A 21,622-nucleotide genomic window follows, 5' to 3' on the forward strand; every position below is an offset into this window, starting at 1 on the left:
ATTTGCAAATAAATTCATTAAAAATCCTACAATGTGATTTTCTGGATTTCTCATTTTGTCTGTCATAGTTGAAGTGTACCTATGATGAAAATTATTATTCGATTATTCGGGATCGGCTTTTTTTGGTCCTCCAATAAATCTTTATCGGTGTTGAAAAATCATAATCGGTCGACCTCTAAACGCAACATTAAATATTTTCAAAGATATTACTGAGTTACAGTTAATATAAGGAAATCAGTCAATTGTGATATATTCATTAGGCCCTAATCAATGGATTTCACATGACTGGGCAGGGGCACATTAATGGGTGGGACTGGGAGTGGATAGGCCCACCCAATTGGGAGCCAGGTCCAGCCAATCAGAATGAGTTTTTCCCCACAAAAGGCATTATTACAGATAGAAATACTCCTCGGCCAACAGACCCAGGTACCTCGGCCAACAGACCCGGGTACCGTACCTCGGCCAACAGACCCGGGTACCGTACCTCGGCCAACAGACCCAGGTACCGTACCTCGGCCAAAAGACCCAGGTACCGTACCTCGGCCAAAAGACCCAGGTACCGTACCTCGGCCAACAGACCCAGGTACCGTACCTCGGCCAACAGACCCAGGTACCGTACCTCGGCCAAAAGACCCAGGTACCGTACCTCGGCCAAAAGACCCAGGGACCGTACCTCGGCCAACAGGACCAGGTACCGTACCTCGGCCAACAGGACCAGGTACCGTACCTCGGCCAACAGGACCAGGTACCGTACCTCGGCCAACAGGACCAGGTACCGTACCTCGGCCAACAGGACCAGGTACCGTACCTCGGCCAACAGGACCAGGTATCGTACCTCGGCCAACAGGACCAGGTACCGTACCTCGGCAAACAGGACCAGGTACCGTACCTCGGCCAACAGACCCAGGTACCGTACCTCGCCAACAGGACCAGGTACCGTACCTCGGCCAACAAGACCAGGTACCGTACCTCGGCCAACAGACTCAGGTACCGTACCTCGGCCAACAGGACCAGGTACCGTACCTCGGCCAACAGACCAGGTACCGTACCTCGGCCAACAGACCCAGGTACCTCGGCCAAAAGACCCAGGTACCTCGGCCAAAAGACCCAGGTACCTCGGCCAAAAGACCCAGGTACCTCGGCCAAAAGACCCAGGTACTGTACCTCAGCCAACAGGACCAGGTACCTCGGCCAACAGACCCAGGTACTGTACCTCAGCCAACAGGACCAGGTACTGTGTGTGTGTGTGTGTGTGTCCAGTACCTCAGCCAGCAGAATGACCCTCTTGCCGTCAGGCCAGATCACATGGTCCACCTGAGAACGCACCCTTTCCCAGGTGAGCTCCGGGCTCCGCAGGCTGGCCTAGATGGGAGAGAGACCAGACACAGAGGTTAGTGACAGAACAGCAGACCACCCACACCAACCCACCCAACCAAAAGTAACTCACAACATCAATCTCAGTATTGGAATGTCCCATGTTGCAGACTATACATCCGTTCTTAATCCGATCCAGCTGGTCTCTGGTCACCACGTTCTTATTGCCTGAGTGACATCAAGACACCAACGTTGTCAGAACACTCCTTGCTCATCTGAGCTCTGATTGAAATGTACATGGTTAGGTAAGTCATCGGAGGTACAGAGAGAGAGAGAAAGGGACAGAGAGAGACAGGGAGAGAGAGAGACAGAGAGAGACAGAGAGAGAGACAGAGAGGGACAGAGAGAGAGACCGAGAGGGACAGAGAGAGGCAGAGAGAGAGGCAGAGAGAGAGATAGAGACCGAGAGGGGCAGAGAGAGGCAGAGAGAGAGAGAGAGAGAGGCAGAGAGAGAGGCAGAGCGAGAGATAGAGAGAGAGGCAGAGAGAATAATGACTGCAATCTGTTATGAAGTGAGTCACCAACTGGTTTGATAAAGATACTGCGTGGTTTAAACAGGTGACGTCTGGTGGGATAAAGCTGAGTCATAAACATGGACATCTGCTGGGGCATTTCAATTTGAAGATACAGGGTGTTTTATGTTTGTATGATTATCAGAGTGGAATAGAATGAATCCGTCTGCTTTCCGGGACCACTGTGCTTCCGCTTGCCCCTCTAGGCTGAGTTACTGGAAAGACATTTTGTGACAACTGATGTTGTGAAAAATGACTTTATGAATGTATCATCAATCAAATCAAAAATGTATATATAAATATATATAAATTATTGCTTTGATTGATTGAGAATATATATATATATAAATGATTGATGTGATTGGTTTCTAGTTTACCTGTGCAGGTTATCACAATATCCATCTGACGAATGACTTCATTCAGCTTGACCACCCTGAACCCATCCATGCTATCGTGTTGGAGAGAAATCATCCACAAACATTATGCTCATTATGACCACCACTGTTGTATTGTAAAAATATATATATATATATATATATTTTAAGAAGAGTAAAATGTCGCCCTGAGGTTTCTTACCAGCCCTGCAGGGCACAGATGGGGTCTATCTCTGTGATGCAGACGATGGCTCCCATAGCCTTCAGAGCAGAACAGCAACCCTTACCCACCTCTCCGTAACCACACACAACCACCTGTTTCCCTCCAAACATCACATCAGTGGTCCTCTTCAAACTACAGCAAGAAGGGAAATACATTTGTGACAACTATCACAAACTAAAAAATAAAATAAAAAACATTCTGATCTGCTTGGGGACATATTTGTGATTCCTTAGAGGAAGATTATTTCATGTCTAAGTAGAGAACGAACAGTTGTTAATGTTACCATGACAACTCCCCGTCCAGGATGGACTCTCTGCAGCAGTAGTTACTGTATTATATTCTACATGACAACTCCCTGTCCAGGATGGACTCTCTGCAGCAGTAGTTACTGTATTATATTCTACATGACAACTCCTCCTCACCCGTCCAGGATGGACTCTCTGCAGCAGTAGTTACTGTATTATATTCTACATGACAACTCCCGGTCCAGGATGGACTCTCTGCAGCAGTAGTTACTGTACTATATTCTACATGACAACTCCCTGTCCAGGATGGACTCTCTGCAGCAGTAGTTACTGTATTATATTCTACATGACAACTCCCGGTCCAGGATGGACTCTCTGCAGCAGTAGTTACTGTATTATATTCTACATGACAACTCCCGGTCCAGGATGGACTCTCTGCAGCAGTAGTTACTGTATTATATTCTACATGACAACTCCTCCTCACCTGTCCAGGATGGACTCTCTGCAGCAGTAGTTACTGTATTATATTCTACATGACAACTCCTCCTCACCCATCCAGGATGGACTCTCTGCAGCAGTAGTTACTGTATTATATTCTACATGACAACTCCTCCTCACCCGTCCAGGATGGACTCTCTGCAGCAGTAGTTACTGTACTATATTCTACATGACAACTCCCTGTCCAGGATGGACTCTCTGCAGCAGTAGTTACTGTATTATATTCTACATGACAACTCCCTGTCCAGGATGGACTCTCTGCAGCAGTAGTTACTGTATTATATTCTACATGACAACTCCTCCTCACCCGTCCAGGATGGACTCTCTGCAGCAGTAGTTACTGTATTATATTCTACATGACAACTCCCCGTCCAGGATGGACTCTCTGCAGCAGTAGTTACTGTATTATATTCTACATGACAACTCCCTGTCCAGGATGGACTCTCTGCAGCAGTAGTTACTGTACTATATTCTACATGACAACTCCCTGTCCAGGATGGACTCTCTGCAGCAGTAGTTACTGTACTATATTCTACATGACAACTCCCTGTCCAGGATGGACTCTCTGCAGCAGTAGTTACTGTACTATATTCTACATGACAACTCCCTGTCCAGGATGGACTCTCTGCAGCAGTAGTTACTGTATTATATTCTACATGACAACTCCCGGTCCAGGATGGACTCTCTGCAGCAGTAGTTACTGTACTATATTCTACATGACAACTCCCTGTCCAGGATGGACTCTCTGCAGCAGTAGTTACTGTATTATATTCTACATGACAACTCCTCCTCACCCGTCCAGGATGGACTCTCTGCAGCAGTAGTTACTGTATTATATTCTACATGACAACTCCTCCTCACCCGTCCAGGATGGACTCTCTGCAGCAGTAGTTACTGTATTATATTCTACATGACAACTCCTCCTCACCCATCCAGGATGGACTCTCTGCAGCAGTAGAGGTTGTCAAACTTCTGCTTGGTAACCGAATCGTTCACATTCATGGCAGGGACACACAGCTTGCCTGCCTTGGACAGCTGGTACAACCTGAGAATAAAGAAAGTAAAGACATAAATCCACAGATTAACGGAGAATAAACTGGACCATTTTTTAATCAAAAATGTCTCTTTTTTTCCTGTGGATGTATGTGACCAATGTTTTAGGAAGGCTCTTTCTCACCTGTGGACTCCAGTGACACTCTCCTCCACGATGCCCTGAGCCTTCTTGAACACGCTGGGGTACTTCTTATAAACCCAGTGGGTCAGATCCCCTCCGTCATCCAGAATCTAACAATGACAGCACAATGGTAATATATATATATATTAAATGGTGAAATCAACAATCACCTTCCACAGTAGGGATGGGGCATCACTGCATGATCAATGTTAAGCAGACCTTGGGGGCGAATGTGTGTGCATTTCCATTATCTGAAATACCTAAGGTGTGCATGATTTTGCTTGCCTAGTATGGAGTTTTCAGTATTGCGACAATTCCAATGGTTCAATTGTTCCTGGTAACTTAAATCAAGGACGTCTCAAGTGCATACATACAATAAATATTTGACCCAGCTCTGACGTGAAATCAATTATTGAATAGTTTAGTATTTAGGTACCATGTTGGCCTGCCAGCCTTCTTTGTTGACACAGCGGTCGATGCACCACCAAAAATCATCCTCTGACTCGCCCTTCCATGCAAACACAGGCACCCCTGTAGGGGAGAGGAGAGAGAGAGAGAGGAAGAAGAGACTAGTATTTATTATGGCTGGGGGAGAGGAAGAGAGAAAATGAGATGAAACTATTATAATGGCTTGGGAGAAAGGGTGGGGGTAGGGGGAAAGAGAGATAGAGACACACAGAGACAGAAAGAGAGAGAGACAGAAAGAGAGACAGAAAGACAAAGAGAGACAGAAAGACAAAGAAAGACAAAGAGACAGAGAGAGACAGAAAGACAAAGCGAGACAGAGAGAGACAGAAAGACAAAGCAAGAGACAGAAAGAGAGAGACAGAGAAAAAAATAGACAGAGAGAGAGACACAGAGAGAGAGACAGGAAGAGAGAGACAGGAAGAGAGAGTGAGGGAAAGAAAGAGAGAGAGAGCGAGAGACAGAAAGAGAGAGGGAGAGAAAGAAAGAGATAGAGAGAGACAAGAAGAGAGAGCGAGAGAGAAAAAGAGAGACCGAGAGAGAAAGAGACAGAGAGAGAAAGAGACAGAGACAGAAAGAGAGAGAGAGGGTCCACTATGTGATGTGTGTTCTTACCCGTCTCTGCCAGGGCAGCCGCCACCTCGTTCTGAGTAGAGTAGATGTTACAGGCTGTCCAACGACACTGAGCTCCAAGAGCTACCAGGGTCTCTATCAGAACCTGGGGGCAACACACAAACACGATAAGCTCTTACATTGAGGTAAATGTAAACCATAAAAAATAACATCAAAATCTATCTATCTAGCTGTAATCTGACATGTCTGGAGCAAAGTGCTTTAAGCGAAGCTGTTCATCATCACTGAATGTCTGATTCATTTGACAGTCAGGAAAGGCAAAGACAGTATGATTGTATTACTGGAGGAGGCAGCAACAACAACAAAAAGCCACTATCTTTGCCCCAGTTAGAGGCTTCTCATATACTGTAGGTCTATGGATCTAAGATGGTGTATGGTGGAGGAGAAAGCAAGATAACCTACTGCAGTCTGAGCTGTGATATGGGTGCAGCCCACTATCTTTGCCCCAGCTAGAGGCTTCTCAGCCTGGGCTCTCTTCCTCAGGGAGATCAGGGCTGACATATCTGTGGGGGGATACAGAGAGTGGGATAAAGGTGAGAGGTTAAGGATTTGGATGTGGGAGAGCAAAACAGTGAATGAGAGATTAAAACGGAAATATCTTATGTTTCACCAAGTCTTGGATGAACGACGACATTAAGAACATACAACTGGCGGGTTATACACTCTATCGACAGGATAGAACAGCAGACTCTGGTAAGACAAGGGGCGGGGGCCTTTGCATATATGTAAACAGCTGGTGCACGATATCTAAGGAAGTCTCGAGGTTTTGCTCGCCTGAGGTAGAGCATCTCATGATAAGCTGTAGACAACACTATCAACCTAGATAGCTATGAAAAATTCAGAAGAAAACTATCTACATACCACCACAGACGGATGCCAGCACTAAAACCGAAACTAAATGAGCTGTATACCGCCATAAGCAAACAGGAAAATGCTCATCCAGAGGTGGCACTCCTAGTGGCCTGGGGTGGCAGGGTAGCCTAGTGGTTAGAGCATTGAATTAGTAACTGAAAGGTTGCAAGTTCAAATCCCTGAGCTGATAAGGTACAAAATCTGTTGTTCTGCCCCTGAACAGGCAGTTAACCCACTGTTCCTAGGCCGTCATTGAAAATAAGAATTTGTTCTTAACTGACTTAACTGAAAAAAATTCTAGACCACCTTTACTCCTCAAACAGAGAAGTGTACAAAGCTCTCACTCGCCCTCCATTTGGCAAATCTGACCATAATTATGTCCTCCTGATTCCTGCTTACCAGCAAAAAAATTAAGCAGGAAGCACCAGTGACTCGGTCTATAAAAAAGTGGTCAGATCAAGCCGATGCTAAACTACAGGACTGTTTTGCTGTCACAGACTGGAACATGTTCCGGGATTCTTCCGATGGCATTGAGGAGTACACCACATCAGTCACTGGCTTCATCAATAAGTGCATCGAGGACGTCTTCCCCACAGTGACCGAACGTACATATCCCAGAAGCCATAGATTACAGGCAACATCCTCACTGAGCTAAAGGCTAGAGCTGTTGCTTTCAAGGAGTGGAAGCATATAAGAACCCAGAAGCTTATAAGAAATCCCGCTATGCCCTCTGCCGAACCATCAAACAGGCAAAGCGTCAACAGAGGACTAAGATTGAATCGTACTACACCGGCTGCAACGCTCGTTGGATGTGGCAGGGCTTGCAAACTATTACAGACTACAAAGGGAAGCACAGCCGAGAGCTGCCCAGTGACACGAGCCTACCAAACAAGCTAAATAACTTCTATGTTCGCTTCGAGGCAAGTAACACTGAAACATGCATGAGAGCATCAGCTGTTCCGGACGACTGTGTGATCACGCTCTCCGCAGCCGATGTGAGTAAGACCTCTAAACAGGTCAACATTCACAAGGCCACAGGGCCAGATGGATTACCAGGACGTTTACTGCGAGCATGCGCTGACTAACTGACAAGTGTCTTCACTGACATTTTCAACCTCTCCACTCTGTACCGTAATACCCTGTATATAGCCTCCACGTTGACTCTGTACTGGTACCCCTGTATATAGCCTCCATAGACTCCACGTTGACTCTGTACTGGTACCCCCTGTATATAGCCTCCACATTGACTCTGTACCGGTACCCCTCTGTACCATGTATATAGTCTCCACATTGACTCTGTACCAGTACCCCCATTGACTGTATATAGCCTCCACATTGACTCTGTACTGGTACCCCTGTATATAGCCTCCACATTGACTCTGTACCGTAACACCCTGTATATAGCCTCCACATTGACTCTGTACCATTACCCCCTGTATATAGCCTCCACATTGACTCTGTACCAGTACCCCCATTGACTGTATATAGCCCCCCCCATTGACTCTGTACTGGTACCCCCAGTACCCCTGTATGTATATAGCCCCCACATTGACTCTGTACCAGTACCCCTGTATATAGCCTCCACATTGACTCTGTACCGTAACACCCTGTATATAGCCTCCACATTGACTCTGTACCATTACCCCCTGTATATAGCCTCCACATTGACTCTGTACCGTAACACCCTGTATATAGCCTCCACATTGACTCTGTACCGTAACACCCTGTACCCCTGTATATAGCCTCCACATTGACTCTGTACCAGTACCCCTGTATATAGCCCCCACATTGACTCTGTACTGGTACCCCTGTATATAGCCCCCACATTGACTCTGTACCAGTACCCCTGTATATAGCCTCCACATTGACTCTGTACCAGTACCCCTGAATATAGCCTCCACATTGATTCTGTACTGGTACCCCTGTATATAGCCCCCTGTACCGGTACATTGACTCTGTACCGGTACACCCTGTATATAGCCTCCACATTGACTCTGTACCATAACACCCTGTATATAGCCTCCACATTGACTCTGTACCGGTACACCCTGTATATAGCCTCCACATTGACTCTGTACCGTATACCAGTACCCCCTGTATATAGCCTCCACATTGACTCTGTACCGGTACCCCTGTATATAGCCTCCACATTGACTCTGTACCGGTACCCCCTGTATATAGCCTCCACATTGACTCTGTACCGGTACCCCTGTATATAGCCTCCACATTGACTCTGTAGACTAATACCCCTGTATATAGCCTCCACATTGACTCTGTCTGTACCGTAATACCCTGTATATAGCCTCCACATTGACTCTGTACCGTAATACCCTGTATATAGCCTCCACATTGACTCTGTACCGTAATACCCTGTATATAGCCTCCACATTGACTCTGTACCGTAATACCCTGTATATAGCCTCCACATTGACTCTGTACCGTAATACCCTGTATATAGCCTCCACATTGACTCTGTACCGTAATACCCTGTATATAGCCTCCACATTGACTCTGTACCGTAATACCCTGTATATAGCCTCCACATTGACTCTGTACCGTAATACCCTGTATATAGCCTCCACATTGACTCTGTACCGTAATACCCTGTATATAGCCTGGGCTATTGTTATTTACTGCTGCTCTTTATTTATTATTTTTTCTTCCTTTTTTGGTGTATTTTTTTTTAAAAAATTTTTATTTTAAATATGAAAAAAAAGAGGCCAGGGGAAAAGATAATGACAGATGGAGCACAATTGTGACACGTTTCAGGAAACTAGGCGTATGTCGCGAATAAAATTGTTAAATTACGAGCCTAGTTAGTTTAGCCGCAGAAAAAGCCTGCAACCTTCCCGCTAGCTATGATTGGCTGAGATAATGAGTGGGCTGGACATGCCGAGAGACGAGTTTGGTTTGACAGGGAGAAGCGTCCAACCATGATGTATACGGGTAAGATAGTCTAACTAGCTACATTTTCAGATATTACACATTTCTAATTTTGACAAAGTATTTTTATTTCAAGTTATAGTGTACTGTTAGCTAGCTAGCTAGCTAATGTTACGTTTATGATCTTATTATTCGTATCTTAGAGCCATTTGCTTTGCTTGTTATAGCCTAATGCTGGGTAGTAACGTCATGAGTTTATGGTTCATTGTTTAGCTAGCTAGCTACATGTCTTAATAAAGGACTCCACTATGCAAGTGTCCATTTTTTTTAAATGTCACTGCGGGAACTGTTAGCCAGTTAGCTTGGGTGCTTGACTGCTGTGGTTAGGACAGAATGCTCGGATCAACCCTTAAAGAGATTGGTGGAGCTAAAGATTAAGAGGGTGTGAATGATGCTGAACAGGTGTAGACAAAGAAGAGCTCTTCAGTAGGTACCAAAACTTTCAAAGGCCATTTTCTCAAAAGTGAGGTTACAAGTTTATCAACTTTCTTAGCAGAATTACTTTCCCATTGTTCCTCAAATGCAGTATATGATATACCATGTTGTAGCTCTGTGTATCTGCTTTTATCCAATGTAAAAAACACCATTTCTAATTTTGCTACATAGGAACGAATCCAGGTGGTCGGTCACAATTCATGTAAAACCACATGCTCATCTACATATGCTTGCAGTAGGCTTACGGTAAATGCCAGCAACAGCTGTCAAGGCACAGGCAGCAGTTCTAGGACCACTTACAGAGCACTTCTTTATCATCTAGGTCTGCACAGCCTGAGAGATACTGCCTATACAACCAGAGAGAGATACTGTTTGTACAACCAGAGAGCGATACTGTCTATAAAACCAGAGAGGGATACTGTCTATACAACCAGAGAGAGATACTGTCTATACAACCAGAGAGATACTATTTATACAACCAGAGAGAGATACTGTTTATACAACCAGAGAGAGATACTGTCTATAAAACCAGAGAGGGATACTGTCTATAAAACCGGAGAGGGATACTGTCTATACAACCAGAGAGATACTATTTATACAACCAGAGAGAGATACTATTTATACAACCAGAGAGAGATACTATTTATACAACCAGAGAGAGATACTGTCTATAAAACCAGAGAGGGATACTGTCTATAAAACCAGAGAGTAATACTGTCTATACAACCAGAGAGATACTGTTTATACAACCAGAGAGATACTGTTTATACAACCAGAGAGAGATACTGTCTATAAAACCAGAAAGGGATACTGTCTATAAAACCAGAGAGATACTATTTATACAACCAGAGAGAGATACTGTTTATACAACCAGAGAGGGATACTGTCTATACAACCAGAGAGGGATACTGTCTATAAAACCAGAGAGAGATACTGTTTATACAACCAGAGAGAGATACTGTCTATACAACCAGAGAGAGATACTGTCTATACGACCAGAGAGATACTGTCTATAAAATCAGAGGACTACGGTCTCTACAACCAGAGAGATACTGTCTATACAACCAGAGAGAGATACTGTCTATACAACCAGAGAGAGATACTGTCTATACAACCAGAGAGAGATACTGTTTATACAACCAGAGAGAGATACTGTTTATACAACCAGAGAGAGATACTGTCTATAAAACCAGAGAGGGATACTGTCTATACAACCAGAGAGAGATACTGTTTATACAACCAGAGAGATATACTGTCTATACAACCAGAGGACTACGGTCTCTACAACCAGAGAGATACTGTCTATTCAACCAGTGAGAGATACTGTCTATACAACCAGAGAGAGATACTGTCTATACAACCAGAGAGAGATACTGTTTATACAACCAGAGAGAGATACTGTCTATAAAACCAGAGAGGGATACTGTCTATAAAACCAGAGAGGGATACTGTCTATACAACCAGAGAGATACTATTTATACAACCAGAGAGAGATACTGTTTATACAACCAGAGAGATATACTGTCTATACAACCAGAGAGGGATACTGTCTATACAACCAGAGAGAGATACTGTCTATAAAACCAGAGAGGGATACTGTCTATACAACCAGAGAGGGATACTGTCTATACAACCAGAGAGATATACTGTCTATACAACCAGTGAGAGATACTGTCTATACAACCAGAGAGAGATACTGTCTATAAAACCAGAGAGGGATACTGTCTATACAACCAGAGAGATACTATTTATACAACCAGAGAGATATACTGTCTATACAACCAGAGAGGGATACTGTCTATACAACCAGAGAGAAACTGTCTATATAACCAGAGAGAGAGTTACTGTCTATAAAACCAGAGAGAGATACTGTCTATTTTTTGTCTAGATTTCTTTGATACCTACAGAGGCCCTCAAATTCAGAATCAAAAGGCTAAATGATCCTTGGTATGACCATCTTAAAACAAATACAAATGTCAGCTTAGTAGAACTCCCATGACTTCCACAGCAAATCATTAAGTCAAACAACGTCAGCACAGCAGAAAGAGAACACTGCTGTTTGATCTGTCTAGGGTCTAGGACCAAAAAGTTCCTTAACAGCTTCTACCCCCCAAGCCATAAGACTGCTGAACAATTAATCACATGGAGCACCAGACTATTACATTGACACCCCCCCCATTTGTTTTGTACACTGCTGCTACTCACTGTTTATTATCTATGCATAGTCACTTCACCCCTACCTACATGTACACATTACCTCTAACCTGTACTCCCACACACTGACTCAGTACCGGTACCACCTGTATATAGTCTCGCTATTGTTATGTTATTGTGTCACTTTTTCAATTTTTATTATGTTTTAACTTTTGTTTATTTGGTAAATATTTTCTTAGCTCTTCTTAAAACTGCACTGTTGGTTAAGGGATTTGTAAGTAAACATTTCACGGTAAGGTTCTACACTTGTTGTATTCAGCGCATGTGACTAATAAAGTTTGATTTGTATGCTGTATCTTCTTATTACTGATGCGGAGACGGTCCTCGGCGGGGTGCATGGCAGCTCTAAGCACTCTCTGCAGCCTCTAACCCACTGATCCTGAATCAGCACTTACACTTATCATTTTCACAATAATGAGCCCAGCCAATATAAGCTGTACTAGGCTGGCCTGATTGCTAATCTACCATAGTTGCTATCAGAACGATGACTGAAAGTGTGCGCAAAGACAGTGGATGCCAGAAAGTGGATGCAAAGACAGTGGATGCCTGAAAATAGATGCCAGACAGTGGTAATTCCACACCTTGTTCTGCGATCTCGATCTCCCGTCTGCCGAACTCTGCCTGTTTGACGTTCTTAACGCAGAAGTCGCTGCTGCCCTTGGAGTTGGCCTGGGCCTTGTCCCGAGGAGAGGTCTCGTCATCTGAGCTGTCTGAGTAGGATGCAGCTGGACATTGTGTTGGTGGAGGGGGGGAGAACAAAGAGTCAGAGACACATAAGGAAGTGATTTCTGGTCTACCAGTCTATAGCAGGCAGTGTAGTAGCTTGACGTGGTCTTTTACATCAGTTGAATAATAGAAGGATTGTCAGCTAATAACAGATGTATGATCCTCCACTGAGGACTTTTGCTACCTTGTTAATCACCAGCACCTATTGCTGTGTACCGTGTGTGTGTGTGTGTGTGTGCGTGTGTGTGTGTGTGTTCTACCTGAGCTGTAGCTATCTGTGGAGGACTGGGAGATGGAGCGAGAGAGGGAGCGCCGGCCAGCCTTAGTGGGGTACTTCTGAAACTCCTGTTTATCCTCCGCGTTAGCAAACTGGATCTGAAGAAGAAGAAGAGGGGGGGGGGGGTATGAGTTACCCACCTGCTTACATTATGGTGTAAACTTTATTCAGTGAGATGGGGTGAGTCAGAGATACAGTCAGTGAGCCTGTAATGAGTCAGAGATACAGTCAGTGAGCCTGTAATGAGTCAGAGATACAGTCAGTGAGACTGTAGTGAGTCAGAGACACAGTCAGAGAGCCTGTGGTGAGTCAGATATACAGTCAGTGAGCCTGTGGTAAGTCAGATATACAGTCAGAGAGCCTGTGGTAAGTCAGATATACAGTCAGTGAGCCTGTAGTGAGTCAGATATACAGTCAGTGAGCCTGTGGTGAGTCAGAGATACAGTCAGTGAGCCTGTAGTGAGTCAGAGATACAGTCAGAGAGCCTGTGTTGAGTCGGAGATACAGTCAGTGAGCCTGTAGTGAGTCAGAGATACAGTCAGTGAGCCTGTAGTGAGTCAGAGATACAGTCAGAGAGCCTGTGTTGAGTCAGAGATACAGTCAGTGAGCCTGTAGTGAGTCAGAGATACAGTCAGAGAGCCTGTGTTGAGTCAGAGATACAGTCAGTGAGCCTGTGGTGAGTCAGATATACAGTCAGAGAGCCTGTGGTGAGTCAGATATACAGTCAGATATACAGTCAGAGAGCCTGTGGTGAGTCAGAGATCCAGTCGGTGAGCCTGTAGTGAGTCAGATATACAGTCAGAGATACAGTCAGTGAGCCTGTAGTGAGTCAGATATACAGTCAGAGAGCCTGTAGTGAGTCAGATATACAGTCAGAGAGCCTGTGGTGAGTCAGATATACAGTCAGTGAGCCTGTAGTGAGTCAGACATACAGTCAGTGAGCCTGTAGTGAGTCAGATATACAGTCAGAGAGCCTGTGGTGAGTCAGATATACAGTCACGAGATAGTCAGTGAGCCTGTAGTGAGTCAGATATACAGTCAGAGAGCCTGTGGTGAGTCAGATATACAGTCACGAGATAGTCAGTGAGCCTGTAGTGAGTCAGATATACAGTCAGTGACATTGAATTTCCAACTATGGACATTTATGTAGATATGTTACAGTGTTTAATGAGGAGGGGACCAGATCTATGGAGTTCTATAGAGATCTGCTATAATATTTGGATTACAGGACAGTAGTTCTCCAGGAACAGGGTTGGAGTGAAAACCTACAGGACAGTAGTTCTCCAGGAACAGGGTTGGAGTGAAAACCTACAGGACAGTAGATCTCCAGGAACAGGGTTGGAGTGAAAACCTACAGGACAGTAGTTCTCCAGGAACAGGGTTGGAGTGAAAACCTACAGGACAGTAGTTCTCCAGGAACAGGGTTGGAGTGAAAACCTACAGGACAGTAGATCTCCAGGAACAGGGTTGGAGTGAAAACCTACAGGACAGTAGTTCTCCAGGAACAGGGTTGGAGTGAAAACCTACAGGACAGTAGTTCTCCAGGAACAGGGTTGGAGTAAAAACCTACAGGACAGTAGTTCTCCAGGAACAGGGTTGGAGTGAAAACCTACAGGAGGGTAGCAGACGGTCAAGTGCACCGTCTGATTGCTCCTCATTACACGCCACAGACCAGCAAATACTCTTCACATCATCAACATATGAATCACTACAACACTTCTTGTATGACCTCTTATACACTATATTAGGCCCAGCTTTTGTAACTGTGGTTTTCCTAGATATGGCTACTGTATTGTGATCACTACATTCAATGGATTTGGATACTGCTTTAAAGCACATTTCTGCAGCGTTAGTAAAGATGTGATCAATACATGTTGATGATGTCATTCCTGTACTGTTAGTAAATACCCTGGTAGGTTGACTGATAACCTGAACCAGGCTGCAGGCACTGGTTACAGTTTGAAGCTCTCTCTTTAGTGGGCAGCTGGATGAAAGCCAGACAATATTTATTTTAAATCACCCAGAATATATACTTCTCTGTTGATGTCACATACATTATCAAGCATTTCACACATATTATCCAGATACTGACTGTTAACACTTGGTGGTCTATAGCAGCTTCCCACCAGAATGGGTTTTAGGTGAGGCAGATGAACCTGTAGCCATATGACTTCAACAGTATTTAACATTAGATAATCTCTTAAGCTTTACAGGAATGTGGTTCTGAATATAGACCGCAACACTGCCTCCGTTGGCATTTCTGTCTTTTCGGTCGATGTTAGAACCATGAATTGCTACCACTGTATCTTCAAATGTATTATCTAAGTGAGTTTCAGAGATACATGATTGGGGATTCATAAATTAAATGACTTACATTGTGTTTGCCAATGCCCCTAAGATCATGTACATTTGATGCAGCATTATGACGACTCATTGTCACAGTGGTAGGGATTAACTGAGCTGGTCTTGGATCATTTACCAGTCATTGTTTCAACGCAGCCTTGAAATACGTGGACAGAGTCCAGGAGCCAAGATGATTTTGTATGGACTCCGTCATTCCTGTAGAGTATCTTCTGTTTCCAGAAGGTGTCAAAGTTATCTATAAAAGTGACTCCAGCAGAGCTACAGTAGTATTTTAGTCAGATGTGTAATCTGCGGCCCAACGATGGTACTGGACCTGGAATTATTGGCCGTTTTTTTTTGTCTTTTAATGCTAAAATCACTTCTTTAAATTCCATTTTCAAATGTTCCGAGCTAGCTCTTCTGATGGAATTTGACCCCACATGGACTACGACAGTGTCATCTCCCGGCGCCTGTCGTGGAACAGTCGAAAGCAGCCATGTTATGTTCTGTACTTGTGCTCCTGGGTAGAACAGGGTTTTTGCCTTGGGGACTGAGATGTTTCTCACCATAGAGCAGCCTATGATGACAGCTGGTGATGTTGAATGGGCTGGTCTATCAGGCAGCCTCACGGTCTGGTGAGCTCCGAGGATTTGAACCAGAGGTAAAAGCCACCGGAGAGGGAGACAGAACCGAGGACGAAGAAGCAGGTACCTCCAGATCTGATCTTGATTGGGAAGCCACCAAGGAAGAAGGTGCCGGAACCTCTGGATCCAGGGTGGCACAGCTGTTTCTGGTCTGTGTCAATTCCATGCTCAACATCTCCATGGAGACCCCCGTTGCCAAAGGATGCCTTCTTCGACTTCCGCGGTGAGTGACGTACCTCCATGGCTGGTTGGTTTGGTCGAGAACAGCTCCATTCTCCAGGGAAGGGGGAGACCCCTTCTGCCGAGCACCGGCCAGTCGGCTGTGGAAACTTCCAGCAGACCAGAGCAGCGTCCGGCTACTGGGGTACACACTGACTTTCAATGTAGCAACTGCTAGCTTGCGGAGGACTACAGGAGCGAAGTAGCTCCTCTTAGCAAGCAAGTAGCAAACCTACATAAACTACAGGAGAACCCACACCCACCTACTTTTTATTTTTCTGTCCAGAAACAGGGTTGGAGAGTAAACCTACAGGAGGGTAGCTGTCCAGAAACAGGGTTGGAGAGTAAGCCTACAGGTGGGTAGCTGTCCAGAAACAGGGTTGGAGAGTAAGCCTACAGGAGGGTAGCTGTCCAGAAACAGGGTTGGAGAGTAAGCCTACAGGAGGTTAGCTGTCCAGAAACAGGGTTAGAGAGTAAACCTACAGGAGGGTAGCTGTCCAGAAACAGGGTTGGAGAGTAAACCTACAGGAGGGTAGCTGTCCAGAAACAGGGTTGGAGAGTAAACCTACAGGAGGGTAGCTGTCCAGAAACAGGGTTGGAGAGTAAACCTACAGGAGGGTAGCTGTCCAGAAACAGGGTTGGAGAGTAAACCTACAGGAGGGTATCTCTTCAGGAACAGAGAGTAAACCTACAGGAGGGTAGCTGTCCAGAAACAGGGTTGGAGAGTAAACCTACAGGAGGGTAGCTGTCCAGAAATGTGGTTTCTTGCTCTAGATTCTTTACCTACAGTACCTATATAACATGTTCCTAAACCTGACATACTTCACATCAAATGTATATAACCAAATAACAGGGATTAACAGTACATTTCCTGACGGTAGGCTACCACATGAGCATTCATCAAAGTGCATTGTGGGCCGCCATTGTATAGCCTAGGCTACTAGTCTACTTCGTGGGGATAGGAGGGTGGCAAAAAAATACATCTTTCCTGGGGCAGCATATCGACCAGGACCAGTCCTAATCAGCACCGATTAGTCTATAAATTAAGAAGAGATACGGTATCAAATTATACCATACCAGGTTGGATAAGATTGGTGCATTGTCCATTTGACACAACGTTAGCACATTATAGGCCTCAGAGCACAACCTTGTCGACTGCTGTTGAATAATTAATGAATAGGTCAGACACATCCAACTTCTTTTTTTAAACACCAATTTATTTATTTATTTACTAGCAAGCAATGAAAATGTGTATTGTGTGAAAGAAAGTCCACACTTAAAAAAGAAAGTCCACAATTACAGTTTAGCAAATGAACACTGGGGTGATAGATGAGCAGATGATGTGCAAGTAGAGATACTGGTGTGCAAAAGAGCAAAAAAGTAAATAACAGATGGACTACGTACAGCTGCAGCGATCGGTAAGCTGCTCAGATAGCTGATACTTAAAGTTAGTGAGGGAGATATGTCTCCAACTTCAGCTATTTTTGCAATTTGTTCCAGTCATTGGCAGCAGAGAACTGGAAGGAAAGGCGACCAAAGCAGGTGTTGGCTTTGACCAGTGAAATATACCTGCAGGAGCGCGTGCTACGGGTGGGTGTTGTTATGGTGACCAGTGAGCTGAGATAAGGCGGAGCTTTACCTAGCAAAGACTTATAGATGACCTGGAGCCAGTGTATATAAAGTTGTTATCAAAGTGAATGGTAAACCAACCCCATTGGGGTGGCAGGGTAGCCTAGTGGTTAGAGTGTAGGGGTGGCAAGTAGCCTAGTGGTTAGAGTGTAGAGGTGGCATGGTAGCCTAGTGGTTAGAGTGTAGGGGTGGCAGGTAGCCTAGTGGTTAGAGTGTAGGGGTGGCAGGTAGCCTAGTGGTTAGAGTGTAGGGGTGGCAGGTAGCCTAGTGGTTAGAGTGTAGGGGTGGCGGGTAGCCTAGTGGTTAGAGTGTAGGGGTGGCAGGTAGCCTGGTGGTTAGAGTGTAGGGGTGGCAGGTAGCCTAGTGGTTAGAGTGTAGGGGTGGCAGGTAGCCTAGTGGTTAGAGTGTAGGGGTGGCAGGTAGCCTAGTGGTTAGAGTGTAGAGGTGGCAGGGTAGCCTAGTGGTTAGAGCATTGGGCTAGTAACTGAAATATTGCATGTCTGAATCCCTGAGCTGACAAGGTACAAATCTGTCGTTCTGCCCCTGAACAAGGCAGTTAACCCACTGTTCCTAGGCTGTCATTGAAAATAAGAATTTGTTCTTAACTGACTTGCCTAGTTAAATAAAGGTAAAATATATTAAATGAATACAAAATTGAGTGGATTAGAAAATAACTATATTTGATTAATCCTCTAACTACTATGTAGAGATGCTCTGTTTTGCTGTTACGAGATCAGTCTGGACTAACACGCTTCTTCTTGGAAGTACACACACACACACACACACCACACACACACACAGATCAGTGTGTGCAGATTGAACAACGCTCATCCTGAAAGAAACACAGGTGTTGGACATTAAAGAGATTAAGGGAGAGTTTTAACTGGGTCAATGAGGGCAACTGAGACAGCCATGGTGTTGGAGGTACAGCTCTGTGAGCGACCTGTGAAAGCTTAGAGAGTGAGAACAGAGTGATTTACCTTGTAGTGACGTCCCCACCGATTTACCTTGTAGTGAGAACAGACCGATTTACCTTGTAGTGACGTCCCCACTGATTTACCTTGTAGTGACGTCCCCACTGATATCCTCAGAAAAAGAGAAGTATGATATCTAGCGATCAGGCTGGTTGCACCAGGATAATAAACAGGGACTACTTTACCGGACCCAAAGTAGACCCCAGTAACAGAATAGATCTGTATTGTCCACTTGTGTGTATAGCCTCTTATTTTAGTTGTTGTCACGATACCCCAACCTGACACCACACCCACACACACAAACACGACAGACTGGGTGCAGCACAAGGTCAGAAACAGAGCATCGTCCCTGGCCAGCTAATAACTCAGCCTTAAGACAATAATGTACCAGTGATGTATCCATATCATAGCTCTGTTTCCCTGTGGTCATTTCACATCATTAGGTTTCATTAACAGACAGTGTCCTCACCTCTCAATGACACTTCCACAGGGCCACAATGTCCAGTGTTCTCACTCCTCACTGACACTTCCACTGGGCCACAATGTCCAGTGTCCTCACTCCTCAATGACACTTCCATAGGGCCACAATGTCCAGTGTCCTCACTCCTCAATGACACTTCCACAGGGCCACAATGTCCAGTGTCCTCATCCCTCAATGACACTTCCACAGCGCCACAGTGTCCAGTGTCCACCAGTGTCTGTATCTGTGTGTGTACGTGCCTGCGTGTGTGTGTGTGTGTGTGTGAGTGTGTGTGTGTGAATGTGTGTGTGTGTCTGTGTGATGTCTATAGATTGGTCCCTCTGCAAGAGTTGCAGACATTCCTTCTTCATTTAACTCATGCAACTCAACACAACGTGAAGAGAAGGACATAACCATGTGAAACGGCTAGCTAATTAGCCGTGGTGCGCGCTAATAGCGTTTCAAATCGGTGATGTCACTCGCTCCGAAACCTTGAAGTAGTTGTTTCCCTTGCTCTGCAATGGGTAACGATGCTTTGAGGGTGTCAGTTGTTGACGTGTGCAGAGGGACCCTGGTTCGAGCCCAGGTATGGGACGAGGAGAGGGACAGAAACAGTACGGCAGGGTAGCCTAGTGGTTAGAGCGTTGGACTAGTAACCCAAAGGTTGCAAGTTCAAATCCCTGAGCTGACAAGGTACAAAATCTGTCGTTCTGCCCCTGAACAGGCAGTTAACCCACTGTTCCTAGGCCGTCATTGAAAATAAGAATTTGTTCTTTAACTGACTTGCCTAGTAAAATAAAGGTTAATTTTTTTTTTAAATACTGTTACAAGGACAACCTCCCTGGCCATCCATTCCTGCATTGTCAGCTTCCTGGATGTTCTGTTGCTATATTTTAGATGTCCATAGGTTGTGTTTGGACTGAAAACGACACGTGTGGAGCAGACGTGTTGACACAACACGCAAGGGATAGCTCACAGACAACAAGGAGGCAGACTAACAACAGTGACTTGGCTATTATTGGTTTCATTCACATATGATAAGCACACGTAGTCATTGCATGGTCATCCATACTTTATATTGACAAAAAAATAATTAAAAGGTACACAAGTCAAAACCAGTATTGTTAGTGACAATATTTTATAGAGACCTAACCCAAAACACAGAAACAAATGTCATGCGTTGACACTTACAACCATGACAGGAACTGTCTTAAAGATGGCCTGATATGTAGAGTTAGTTAGTTATACACCTAGTCAGTAGCAGAGTTGGTTAGTTAGCTATATACCTAGTTAGTAGTTTGAAGAGTAGAAGCTACCCACTGGGCCAAAACTGGTTGAATCAAAGTTGTTTCAACGTCATTTCAACCCCAAAAATGAATATGATGACTTTGAATCAACGTGGATAACTTATTGATTTGCAAAAAGTTATCCATTTAAGGGCATTTCCTATTTTCTTTTACTCCAATGGCATTGGGAAATTGTTTTGGAATTTTATTAGGATCCTCATTAGCCATTTGCGAAAGCAGCAGCTACTCTTCCTGGGGTAACAGAACACAAAACATGACATAATACAGAACACTAATAGACAAGAACAGCTCAAGGACAGAACTACATATATTTTTAAAAAGACGTATCCTACATGTCAGTACATACACACAAACTATGTAGGTCAAATAGGGGAGAGGCGTTGTGAGGTGTTGCTTTATCTGTTTTTTTTAAACCAGGTTTGCTGTTCCTTTCAGCAATATGAGATGGAAGGAAGTTGGGTCTATATAATACTGTACGCTTTCTTGGATTTGATCTGGATTTGGGGACTGTGAAAAGACCCCTGGTGGCATGTCTGGTGGGGTAAGTGTGTGTGACAGAGGTGTGTGTAAGTTGACTATGCAAACAATTTGGAATTTTCAACACATGAATGTATCTTATAAAAAGAAGAAGTGATGTAGTCAGTCACTCCTCAACTCTTAGCCAAGAGAGACTGGCTGCATAGTATTTATAATCAGCCCTCTGATTACAATGAAGAGCAAGACGTGCCGCTCTGTTTTGGGCCAGCTGCAGCTTAACTAGGACTTTCCTTTCAGCACTAGACCACTTGACTGGACAATAATCAAGAGAAGACAAACTAAACTTTTTACAGTGTCAAAAGATCAGAGCATCTCTTTATAATGACTAGACCTCTCCTCATCTCTTTATTACAGACAGACCTCTCCCCATCTCTTTATTACAGACAGACCTCTCCCCATCTCTTTATTACAGACAGACCTCTCCTCATCTTTACAACCATTGAATCTATATGTTTTTACCATGACAGTTTACAATCTAAGGTGACGCCAAGTAATTTAGTCTCCTCCACTTGTTCAACTGCCATTCATTACCAGATTCAGCTGAGGTCTAGAAAATGATTTGTA

At 44.6% G+C, this 21,622-nt stretch overlaps 1 protein-coding gene across 4 annotated transcripts in view; it reads right to left on the bottom strand.

Annotated features, from left to right (window-relative positions):
* Positions 1-21,622, bottom strand: part of LOC112259083 (S-adenosylhomocysteine hydrolase-like protein 1) — a 44,213-nt gene that overhangs the window by 5,837 nt on the left and 16,754 nt on the right. For 2 of the 4 annotated variants that reach the window (XM_042304226.1, XM_042304228.1), the window contains exons 2-12: positions 12,929-13,043; positions 12,524-12,667; positions 5,901-6,001; positions 5,481-5,583; positions 4,837-4,931; positions 4,404-4,510; positions 4,155-4,271; positions 2,463-2,615; positions 2,264-2,334; positions 1,448-1,542; positions 1,264-1,362 (exon numbers count right to left, since the gene is read on the bottom strand). In XM_042304226.1, the coding sequence (XP_042160160.1) occupies positions 1,264-1,362; positions 1,448-1,542; positions 2,264-2,334; positions 2,463-2,615; positions 4,155-4,271; positions 4,404-4,510; positions 4,837-4,931; positions 5,481-5,583; positions 5,901-6,001; positions 12,524-12,667; positions 12,929-13,043 (1,200 nt within the window). Of the gene's footprint in view, positions 1-1,263; positions 1,363-1,447; positions 1,543-2,263; positions 2,335-2,462; positions 2,619-2,778; positions 2,809-4,154; positions 4,272-4,403; positions 4,511-4,836; positions 4,932-5,480; positions 5,584-5,900; positions 6,002-12,523; positions 12,668-12,928; positions 13,044-21,622 lie in introns of all 4 variants that reach the window. The other 2 variants (XM_042304230.1, XM_042304229.1) reach the window with 2 other exon arrangements.

The sequence above is a fragment of the Oncorhynchus tshawytscha genome, linkage group LG22 (genome assembly GCF_018296145.1).
Source record: "Oncorhynchus tshawytscha isolate Ot180627B linkage group LG22, Otsh_v2.0, whole genome shotgun sequence".
In the NCBI taxonomy this organism is placed as follows: Eukaryota; Metazoa; Chordata; class Actinopteri; order Salmoniformes; family Salmonidae; genus Oncorhynchus; species Oncorhynchus tshawytscha.